The sequence below is a fragment of the Budorcas taxicolor genome, chromosome 6, assembly GCF_023091745.1.
Source record: "Budorcas taxicolor isolate Tak-1 chromosome 6, Takin1.1, whole genome shotgun sequence".
NCBI classification, from domain to species: domain Eukaryota; kingdom Metazoa; phylum Chordata; class Mammalia; order Artiodactyla; family Bovidae; genus Budorcas; species Budorcas taxicolor.
This window is the reverse complement of record NC_068915.1, coordinates 94,706,592-94,718,945: the sequence shown is the minus strand read 5'-3', so window position 1 is coordinate 94,718,945 and position 12,354 is coordinate 94,706,592. Positions and strand designations below refer to the sequence as shown.

The 12,354-nt window shown below is 34.7% G+C and overlaps 1 protein-coding gene across 1 annotated transcript in view; it reads left to right on the top strand.

Moving 5' to 3' along the window:
* The window catches only part of ANTXR2 (ANTXR cell adhesion molecule 2), a 172,987-nt gene that overhangs the window by 36,413 nt on the left and 124,220 nt on the right, over nucleotides 1-12,354 (top strand). Inside the window, exons 8-10 of the mRNA XM_052641916.1 lie at nucleotides 6,592-6,652; nucleotides 8,720-8,818; nucleotides 10,995-11,064. Coding sequence (XP_052497876.1) covers nucleotides 6,592-6,652; nucleotides 8,720-8,818; nucleotides 10,995-11,064 — 230 coding nt within the window. The remainder of the gene's footprint in view (nucleotides 1-6,591; nucleotides 6,653-8,719; nucleotides 8,819-10,994; nucleotides 11,065-12,354) is intronic.

The following is a 12,354-nucleotide window of genomic DNA, read 5'->3' as shown; positions in this document are numbered from 1 at the left end:
GACTGAAGCGACTTGGCAGCAGCAGCATCTGTTTGCCTCATTCTCTCCTTGTTTTGTTGATCATCAGAGGAAAGTTAATTGCCCAAGGTTTCAGCTTACATGGGCCTCAATTAGCAAGCCCATTGTCTCAGCATCAGTATATTCTATCCCAGTTAAGGACTCTGATTGACTCAGCTGGGTCAAGTGCTCCTTCTTATAACAAATAACATAGTCAACAGACATATTTGGACCAGCCTGAGTAACATGCTAACCCCCATGATGGAAGGTTGGGAACAAGGTGGAGAAAGAGAAGGTATCATGATTGATAGCCTCACTAGAACCACATAGAATAGAGAACAATTTTCCCAGTAAAAAGGCAATACTGTTTATAGATATGTAAGGATGAAAAGATGCTAAGGATAGGGAAGAAAAATCAATAGCTATGACAGTCCACTATATTAAAATATATTTAAAATATTTTTACCATATTCTAATAAGGTACTTCATTGCTTCCTAATTCCAGTTAACTAAAAAATACCAATAGAAAGTTCACTTTAAAATATCCATTTAATTTAATGAAATTTTATAATCTTGACATCTTTTGTCCAATGGTCTATTTGTATTTGCATTATAATTTTACTTAATACTATTCTTTCCTTTTTCATTATTTGGTGGGGATTGTAGTATAAGGAAATCAAATCCATTTTTGATAAATAATTACAACTGTGATATTTTGTGAGAAAACTTCAGTGGTGGTATTAGGTTGCATCGCCAAAGTTAAGTGTCAAATGTTTGTTTATTTCTTAACGTTAATCTTTTGGGCTACAAAAGAAGATAAACTTTTAGAGGCTCACTTGTTTGTGAAAGTAAATTCGGTTAAGTAGGACATTGAAAAGGGGGATAAAATGGTAAGATATATGATTAAATGTACCATCAGTGTAAATCCCATAATTTTAATGTACTTTTAATGTAAAGTCTATTGTTCATCCATTAAGAAAGCATTAAATGATTATTCTGAGTTTGTGCTGAACAAAAGAAAAAGAAGGAGGGGCGTATAAATTTTTGTTTTGTATCACAATCCAGTCTGGGGCATATTTTTATGTTTTAGTGAGAAAGGAAGACCTGCTAATATGATTTGTTATGAAAATTGCAATTATAACAGGAGGAAGAACTTTAAATGTCATTTCAGTATTTTGTTTCACAATTTGTGATATGGGCATAATTTTACTAACATTATACTCAGAACTGCTCGTCTGTTATGTTTGGAGCAGAGAAGAGTAGAAGCCAATGACTGTAACTTACATTCTTCCCTGGATTTATTAGAGTAGAAGTTTGTTTAGAATTTATCACTTGTGCTTATATTACCCAAAGGGAGAAAGAATCCATATTTAGAAATGGGTCATGCTGTATTGAGAAACTGGCATTTTGAAGCTCCAAGCATTTAAAAAAAACAAACACGACCAAACATGTGACTACAAGTTATAATTGTTTTCATTGAATCATTACCTCTTAAAGAAAAATATATTTGGTAGGATGTTTTACAGCTAGAGAGAAAATAAAAATTGTATCTAAATATTAAAAGATAAAAAGCAAATAAGAAAAGATTGTGAGAAACATCTCTCCATTTGTTTTAGTTGCTTATTTTGTGTACATGGATAGCTAATTACGAAAGCTTTTTTTGGGGGGGAACTCTTTTTGGTAATTAATGTTCTTCAGTGATTTTTCCTTATGAGATTTAAACTTGGAATCCTTCATATTTGGGATGAACTCCTGCTGTGCTTAAAGACTCTCAGTGAGTCCGAAAAAAACAGATTTTATTTTTCAGACCTTTTTGTTATCCTTACTGATATTTTCTGGCATGCTGTATGTCATGCAAATTAACAGTTTCTATTTGTTAAGGATACACTGAGGGTACTTGTAAATTATCTATAATGTTCTGAGGTATGTGATGTTATTTACTCAAAGTCAGTATTAGAAAGTTATTGCTAGAATGAATATTTTGAATTTTGAATAACGTTGAAAGTTTTCGAGATTTTTGGGTAGTATATTGAATTTAAGGGAGAAGAAATAATCCAGTTTGGGGGAAAAATCTTTTTATTTAGAACTGACCTTTAAAAAGGAAGTCACAGAGGAAACCATTCAATGGGATTTAATGTCATTTTTCTCTTCCACATATCCTATCTAAAAATTAACCCTCTTTTTAAAAGAAGGTGCATGTCTTAAATTTGTTTCTTTTTTGTATTTGGCTCAATGCCTTATTAGTGCCAATGGTTACCACAATTTGAATACAAATAAGGTTTTCTTTCCTTGTGTGTGACCAAAGATGTGATTTGAAAAGCTCTTTTAATTTTAAATATGTTTAACTGTCCATTGTTACACACCCTGTTTATTTGTCTTATAGTCAAGATGCTTGTTTTTTGACTAGAAAGTTTTGCATTTACTCAGTTAATTCAATAAATATTAACTGAGCAGCTGTTTATAACATTGTGCTATATACTTTTTATATTAGATTGGTTTTAAATATGAGATATTATCATTCATTAAAAAAAGGTGTTTACCTAGTTTCATGTGGAATGGGCTCTATTCTATTTTCCAAATATAGTATCCTTACCATCACCATTTAGAAACTGGAAAAAATATAGATTTAAAAAATCTGTCTTGATGTATATTAGTTGTAGGAAGTGGGCTTTTGTTTGTTTATGTAAACTGGATGTTTGGTCTTCAAATCATAAGACCTAGATATTGCTCCCAAATGCAGTATAAACGTCCAGGACACTGTAGGTGCTAAGTCATATTTTGACTTTGTCACCTCATCTTAACTAACTTCATGCTAAATTTTATCTTGGATGCAGCCCAACTACAATTCTCCACTAATTAATCTCATTTTATCTTCAATGCCAGGAGAAAAAGGCCAAAGCTATGTTCATTGTATGCAGTTTTGGGGGCTATAATATGATTTACACTATTTCCTGCATATTCGATATTTGTTATTATAGCATGTGTTCATTATGTAAACATATTCAAGAACTTACAGATCTCAATCAAAATATGGTTTCATATGTATCTTAAAGAAGAAAGAAGAAATGAAGTCTGATGCTTTCTGGTTATTTCTGCTGTAAATGTTTCCTAGATTAATACTGTTAATTTACGTAGTTGTTATTTATAATTTTAAAGATCTGATCTTAACTCTATAGGTAAGCAAGATAAGAAATTGCCTTGTAGCCACTGGGATTCTTGGAAGAATTGTGTCTCTGACTTAGCAGTGGTTCTTACATGGCCATAAATCTTGCCAATTCTAGCTCCAATGTACATGTCTGCCCCCTTGTTTCTCTGTATGCAAATCTGGCCTCTAGTGAAATCCTGCAACCTAAGTACATGATGCTAGATGCAGAGTCAATTGAAATTAATTTGGAACATGCCTGGAATACCCAGGATGAAATACCATTCTGGTACTTCATTCAAGTTCAACTTCAGGCAAGGGACAGCACAGTGGAATCTACTTTCATCTCTTGCCAAACATCTGTAAGAGGCCAGCTGGCAGTATGGTCAGAGCTGACCCCTAAGGCTACATCCTGTCTTTTGGCTCACCAAAACTAACCCAGAGAAGGGCGTAAATAACCTTATCTTATCCTACCCCACTCCCTTGCCAAATAGAAAAATTCCATGTATCCATGTTTACAGAGTTCACTGAACTATTGAAAGTATTCTGATGGTCTAAATGGTGCAAATAACATATCAAAATTGTATGCAACCAGTTAGAAACAACAGAAAATAAATAATTATAATTTGTAAGGCTGAATGCTCTTGTTCCCCCTGTAGTTTTATTCCAAACAACTCAGAAGAGGGGGATTACTTGGATTTTCACTTTCTTGTGATAATGTGTTTCAGGCTTTTTACCTTCCGCTTTTACAGTAATTTTGTTTATTTGTAACTGTGCTGGGTCTTCTTTGCCACACGAGTGCTTTCTCTAGTTGCAGTGAACAGAGGCAATCTGTTGTGGTGTGTGGGCTTCTCATCGTATGGCTTCTCCTGTTGGGGAGCATGGTCTCTAGGCGCTTGGGCTTCAGTAGTTGCAGAACTTGGTCTCAGTGGTTGCAGCCTGCAGACTCTAGAGCACAGGCTCATAGCTGTAACCATCGGCTCAGTTGCCGCACGGTATGCGGACTCTTCCCAGACCAGGGTTCAAACCCCTGTCCCCTGTATTGGGAAGTCCTATCATATGTTTCAAAGGAGGCATTCAAAACAAATATATTTTAAATAGGACAGAAAGTTTTGATAATGAGAAAGGACTATGACTGTTATTATAGAGATTAAATATATAAAACCATCTTTAGGCATTTCACAATTTGGGACAGTGAGCTGAAACATAGACCTTTTACACAAAGTAACAGAATTTAGAATTCTATATCTTTCGGCCTCTTTTTTTATTATAGATTTTTTAATGATTTATAAACACAGGTCTTGCAGACAGTCTTGGTTATACCATCAACTTCTCTGCCCAGACCTCTCCCCACTGGAAGGTCACACTTTTACCTCCAACCCAATCTGTGCCCTGTAGGCTCAACTGTTGGTTAAAAACCTTTAACAAACCTGTGGTTCACAAATACAGGAGGGAAAGAAACTAAGAAAAACAGTAACAGAGGGACAGACCTCCCTCAGGAAGATGTGTAGGCAGAGACATTATTTTCCAACAGTGGCATCTCATTTATGTAAAAACATAAATTCACTTTATTCTGCTTTATCTTAGTCCTTTTATGATTGTTGATTTGCTTACTGGACGTTTTTAATATTCTCATTAATCAGTACATTTGGTCTTTATTCTCTAAGCTTTTTTTTTTTTTGGTTGTACTGTGAGTACAAAACAATGCGGTACTCCTGGAAGGCTTGCACAGTATGAGATCCCATTTCTGTGCTCTCAGTTTGTGTTCTAATAGAGGGAGTGATTCAACACTCAGAACATTTTTCTGTAATGCTGATAAAGTCGTGCCTAAAATAACTAGAATAGTAAAAAGATTATCAGCTCTAAGATCAGTCAGTCTTCTCAATAGGATTTAGTTTCAAATAAATTCTTTCAAGAATTGTTGCCAGCTAAAATAGATTTGGGGGGTTTATACTTTCCTTTGACCTTCCATTTTCGTGGCTCAGTTCTCACTTTTATCTCAGACTGGTCAAACCTAGAGCAATAATGCACCTATTTTGTTAACTGGAACCTTTTTAGCTTCTTACTCTTTTGGCAAAACTTTTGTATTCTGTTCCCTTCAGAGTCTTGTTATCTGAATTATGTCAAACAGTTTAAAGATGTTAGTGATTTGAGATTCTTTCTTTCCAAGAGGGCACATTAACTTTTGACAGTGATCCTCAATTCTTACATGAACAAAGGTGCTTGCTCTTCAAAGGAGTGAGTGTTGATTATTGGAGATAGAATAGCAGACCAAGAGTTGTTGAGGCCCTGACAATCTTTGGGTGACCGTGGAATCTCTTTGGTCCTTTCTGAGTTTAAATAGATCTCACTCAGAATTTCTCAGTTACAGTAGTTTACTCCTCAACCACTATGTGAAAAGTGGATTCTCTGGGAAATGACCCTAAAAAAGTACAAATATACCCTCTTTCAGAGGGGCATATTCAGCAACAAAAATTCCATGATTTGACCAGCTGATTATTAGAGTCTGACAGTTTAAATTTCTACTGTTATTAAAGAAAACAGGGAAAGCATGTCTATATCCTGCCCCAGTCCTTCCTTCCTGTTTCAGTTATGAGCAGGAGATGCTAGAAACTACTGTACCATCGTCTGTCCTTAACTTCCAGCAAGAAAGGAATGTCTTTCAAAGATCATCTGGAACTTGTCTGCCTTTGCTAATGCAGTGCAGAGCAGTTCTAAAAATAAAGACGGGATTGTTGAGTCCATGAGGAGCAGCTTATTTCATCATTGTTGTTTTTCACTTGTAGCCTTGTGCCTTGTATGGTGGTTTCTGTCTCTCAGAACATGCTAAGAAGAGCTGTTCTGTTCCTGTGCTCTGGGAATGCTAGAGTAGAGAGTCTGTGCTTTTGAGAATAATATTTGGCTCATACAAGGGGCCTGTGTTCTGCAAGTGCAATGTTTGATGCATATCAGGAGGATTAGCATCCACGGGAATTGAGGCAGAGAAATTGAATAGAAATGCCAGAGTCAAATAAAGAAGTGTTTATTTATTGATATTATGTTGAATCTTTTAATAGAAAATGTTAAATTAGCATAATTAAATAGAAGGTCTGATTTTGCTATCTTGTTTTTACTTGATGGGAAAGTTAGCATTGATTTTATGGCTATGGAGAAATTTTAGTTATTTTTTCATATCCAAGGCTCCCAGACTTTGAAGCAACAACTCCTTTTATCTGTGCTTATCTGTATTTATTCTAATCAAATAAGCATTCCTACTGAATACAGTCTTGAAATATATACTAAAAGGTGACATAGAAATTTCATAAGAGCTTGGTAGCTGTATATGTGGCTAATAAATTTTCTCTGCCATTTATTGTAAAGGGAGGACTGTAGATTATTAGTAATCTTATGATTCATTTTACATATTATGGTTTAGTTACATATCTTGGTCTTTTTTTTTATTTCCTTTTTAGATACTAGCTCAGTCATGCACTGAAATCCTGGAATTGCGGCCCTCAAGTGTCTGTGTGGGGCGTAAGTAGTTAGAATTTAAAAATACCTTGTAAGAAATTGTACTTTTTTTCCTAGTTAAAATATATGGTTTGAAACTCATGTTGGAAAGAGAATAGCAAAATTAATTTTTTGGCATCTTTTTCTGCAAGAATTTTTAAATAATTCCTTGAAATATTTCTATTTTAAATTCAAATTTTTAAGATTGGAGTGTTATTTTAAATAATGAACATATTGTGTGACAGGCTTTTAAAATCTTCTGTATATTTAGTTCATGTTTGAGACCTTTCTTATGACAAGTAAAATAAAATAGGAAATTTTCCCTTTTATCTGATTATAGAAATAGGCGTGTATCTGTAGACTTTGAGCTCCATGCTTTGATGACCTGGCCAAAGTACATCCCTGCCAGCTCATGGTGGATGGCAGGAAAGAAGCAGGTGGCTTGATCAGCTGGTGCTGAAAAATAGACTCAGGTTTTAGCACTTTCAAGCCATCCAACCCAAAGAGAGTGGGATTCTCTGTGGCCTATATAATTTCTTCAAGTTTTAACCTGGAGTTCCTTTTAACCCAACTTTTGTTTCAAAAGTTAAATGTTGGGCCTGGGGCCTCCCACCTGCTGGACATGGGAGGAAGTTCTACACCTTTTACGATTCTGTGTCCGACTCTTTGCGACCCCATGGACTGTAGCCTGCTAAGCTCCTCTGTCCATGGGAATTCTCCAGGCAAGAATACTGGAGTGGGTAGCCATGCCCTCCTCTAGGGGATCCTTCCAACCCAGGGACTGAACCCAGGTCTCCTGCGTTTCAGGCTGATTCTTTACCAGCTGAGCCACTAGGGAAGCCCAAGAACACTGGAGTGGTTAGCCTATCTCTTCTCCAGGGGATTGACATATGAATCAAACCAGGGACTCCTGCATTGCAGGCATCTTTTAGACCCACCCTTCATTAATGATTATTGAGATGTTTAAGAGGAATAGTGCATTTGAACATTCTAGAATGGATGGTGTTCTTTGCATTTATAATTTGGCCTAATCCTTACAACACCACTATTCAGCAGTTTTATAATCCTGGATTCACAGATGGGGAAACTGAGACAGAAATATATTCAGTAGTTGCTATTAGTAAATGTCCTGTTAGATTCTCGTCTCTCTGACTTCAAAAGCTCATGTTCTTTTTCTGAGTCACATTTTACATTTCACTTGCACTTTATTGTAATTTATAAGAACATTCTTTACATTCAGTAACACACTGAATGGAGAGTGGCATGGCAGCATTTTCTTCCACAGTTAATTATTAGATATGTGTTAGATTATCTTGGGTAGGGGGTCTCTGAAGAGGATTGAAAGTTAATTACTATTAAAAGAGTTGACATATCTTCTTGCAGCTAAGCAGCAAAGATATAAACATTTAAACTTTTCTTCTAGCATATTATTTCACTCTCTAACACTTAGTGACCACTCCTCTTACACAGAGTATGAGTCAAATCAACTTCTTTTACTAATTGGCCACAGATTATTATTAGTCCAAAATGCCTGACTTTTGATGAGTTACAAGTCTGTATGCAACAGAAATTAAAAGTAGGATTAGATATGTGAAGAAGCTGTTTAAAGAAGAATCTCTGTATGTGGTGTCATAGGTTAAAGAAAATATGACACACAACTGTTCTAAGAACCAGGTAAAATGAGGCTTTAACTTCACATTCTCATACCTCAGGACCTAAGACATGAGGAAAACAAAGGGTTTTCTTTCCTACAGATATTTTCTTCAGGATAGAATTTGGGCCAGTTTGTACAGTATCTGTCTGGGATGACTGTTGTGCTTCAATTCTATTGGTCAATTACACTTCAATTCTTTTTGGTTATTATTGGAAAACACTTTGTTCAAAACATAAAATAATGCATCTCTACCTGGCAGTGAAGGGCATCTCCACTGTAATTCCTTGGAAGGTCTAAGAAAACTAGTAAGACCATGTCTTTTGTTATTAGTTGGCCGAATAGTATTAAAAAATTCTTTGCAGCTTGTCAAGTGATGCTTTTTGTTGTTGTTTTTGTAAAGTAGCATTTACATTTTTTATTCTTCCTTTTACTTCTAGAGGAATTTCAAGTTGTTTTGAATGGAAGAGGATTCAACCTGGGGAGTCGGAATGGCAGTGTTCTCTGTACTTACACTGTAAATGAAACATATACCATGAGTATGTCTCCATAATTTCAGTATTGCTTTAATATCTGTGCAGTATTTCAGCATGAAGTATTTTTCTCAGCTGAAACCAACAGTGCTATATTTTTTTAATCAGTAAAGGAAGGAAGTGCAATAATAATGCAAGTAGTAATAGTTAATTAATAGTTATTTAATAATGGCAACAGTTGTTCATAACTTATTAAATGCTGGACCATATCCGAAGTATCCTCATTATACAAATTATGGCTTTGTGGCTGAAAGAGTTGTATAACTTATCTGTGATTACATAACTAATAGTGGGCAGAGCTGAGTTGAGCCCAGTTTTCTTGACTGTACTCTGTATGGACTATACCCACCCCCTGATTTAACTGTCTCTTTCTCCACATTTGTTTCTTGTCACTCTTGCTTGAAAGTCTACCAATCTTGGACTACTCTACTACTTATTATCTCATTTTATTGTCACTTGCTGTCTTTGTCTAATTTGCAAATAAGTTGTCAGCCAGTTTCCTGAGGACAGACTTCTTGCCTTAAAGATACGTCTCTAATGTCTCCCTGGTACAGTATTTGTTGATAATTATCATATTTAAGGAATTAAATTTCACTTTGCCTAGCTTGACTTTCAAAAAAGCAGACGAGTGCAATATTTTTAATCTTTATTCTGAGAAAAACTTCTCCTGTTTAAATAAATAGATCTTAATATTCTGGGCTTTTGGGGTCTCTTTTAAGACTTTTCTCCTCGTTGGTGATTATATTGTCTTCTGAAATTTTATGCTGTAAGGGAGATGCTGTAATTCTGAACTCTGGTAGAGATATTTTTTGAAAGGATCATCTACAATTTTGTTGTTTATCTGATTGTTATAAACTCTCTGCTTAGCACAGCTTTTTATGCATGCAAAGTAACTGCTTAATATGTTTGTTGAATTAAAGTGTTAAGGGTCTCAGCATGGTAAATGATATCATTAATTCTTATCTTTTCTATTAAAATCATCATTTTGGTAAGGAAAGGCAATAATATGTGTAAAGAACTCTCTTGTTAGTAGGTTCTACAACTGAAGAGGAAAAATTATTTTAGTATTTTTATTTAGTAGTCATCTGTATCTAAGCATTAATTTTACCTAACTTCTTTTGATTATGGGTTGGAGTTTATTATAATAGAAACATATTTTATGTTTAGCTATATAGGTTTAAATTTATTAAAATAAATCTCAAATAAATTGAGTCAGATTGTATTTTCATCATTTGCATTCTAAGATTATCTATCTGATCATGTAGCTTTTCTGCATATTTATAGTCTAGATAATTTTTCTCATATCTATTAAAATTGCAAGGCAACTTGAATATTCTATAAAATGTATTTGTATATTATTTGTTGTTGTTTAGTTGCTAAGTCGCATCTGACTGTTTTGCAACCCCATGAACTATAGCCCATCAGGCTCTTCTGTCTGTGGAATTTTCCAGGCAAGAGTACCAAAGTGGGTTGCCATTCCTTTATCCAGAGGATCTTCAGAGACTCCAGAGATCAAACCCTCATCTCCTGCTTTGGCAGGTGTATTCTTTACCACTGAGTCACCTAGGAAGCCTGTTTATATGTTATCAGTTTCAGTTCAGTCACTTAGTCGTGTCCGACTCCTTGCGACCCCATGAATCGCAGCACGCCGAGCCTCCCTGTCCATCACCAACTCCCGGAGTTCACTCAGACTCGGCGTTCACCGAGTCAGTGATGCCATCCAGCCATCTCATCCTCGGTCGTCCCCTTCTTCTCCTAGACCCAATTATTTTATTAAGCTCTTGAAATAAATTTATTATCCTCTGGATATTTATCTTCTTTATCATTTTAAAATTCTGCTTTTAAAATATATATCATTTTTTCTTGAATATCTTATATATTGACAAAGTTGAGGGAGAAAAGGTGATAATTTTATAGTATCTACAAACTATATGTGAACATTATATAAAAAATCATAATTTATGACTTACTAGTACTGTATATCAATAAGGCATATAATCTCTATTTTCCATTCTGTGTTCCTTCTCTTCTTTCTTTAGATGAGTATCTTTTTGTTTTTTTCATGCTGATGTATCTAATGCCTCACACTTGAACACTGATTGCTGTATCTCTTCATATCATTAATAAAACTGCATGAGATACATAAAGCCCTTTATTAATTCAATGGCATCTTATTTTCTAGATGTAAAGCCAGTAAGTGTGGAACAGAATTCTATGCTTTGTCCTGCTCCTACCCTGCATGAAGTTGGAGAGTAAGTGCTTCATTAAAACATTTAAAAACGTTTTAGCTACAAATTATAAGGAAATTGTGACCCAATACACAGTAGTTGTTTTATCTACTGTTGATATACAGATTGAACATGGAATAGTAAAAGCTAGGCAAATCACTCTGGTTAGTACTTTATACGTTTCTTAGTAGATTTGAAATTGGTAAAGTCTGTTTTATCTTGTTTCTTAAATATTGATTAAAAGACTTTATAAATATTTATCTGGGTAGGTTGGAGATCTATCGTTAGAGTCTTTAAATAGTAAAGCCATGGCCAGTGTTTTGAATTTTAGTGTATTGGATTTACACACACACACAAATTTCAAAAGTGGGATTTTGACTAATTACTGTAGTATTTAAATATTAAGATTGAAGAGTAAAAGGAATGTGGCTCAATAAGGCACAACTTAAACTAGGAAATATTTGTTCTTTAAGTTGTGTCCCAGTCCTGTTAAGGTCTATATTTTTATGTTCTTTGGTGTGGCAATAAACCATGATACCTGGATAAACTAAAAGCTATTTAGTTTAGAGGATGGGCTATTATTTGAGTCACCTAAAATACACAGATAATTTTATCAGTAACTTAATATTTCCATCTGTGACTTTTCCCTCTGCTCTCTTTATTGTGCAGAAAATGACTGTGAATATTTCACATGTTCTCTTGTTTAACAGTAGTGGATGCAATATATTTAGGATAATGAATAGGATAAAGTTCAGAGAGGGAGGATTGTATTTTCCTTTGTGAAACCTAAGAAAATTATTTTAGAAGTTTGAAGTTGACTTGAGCACTTGAATTATGTGGATGCTTAAATATGCAGGATATCTATTGGACATTGGTTCTGGTCAACTATCTGATACCACTATCAGCTTTCTATTTTAAATTGGTTATAAAGGGCTGTATAACTTATAAAAGCAAGACTATCAGAATCTTTTTTCTTTCTATAAAAAAGTATTTCTTTTCTTTGTCATATAATAATTTAGCATTATTGGTAACGTGCTTATATCAAATTAGACTGCCTTGGGATTTAAGGCCTGTCCATTTTACATTGAGCCATCTTTACCCCAAGGGCACAGTGGGGCTCAATGTCTTTCTGAACAATATTGTCCTGTATTAACAATGGTAAATCTATTGACTTAAAGTTTGGTCTTATTTTATTGAATCTGTGACTCCATGTTGATTCCCCTGATTGTTCCCCCAATCTGCATTCAGAGCTGTCTTCTCTGTCTTAGTCATTGGCAGCTCCATCCTTTTTGTTGTTCAGGTTAAAAAAAAACA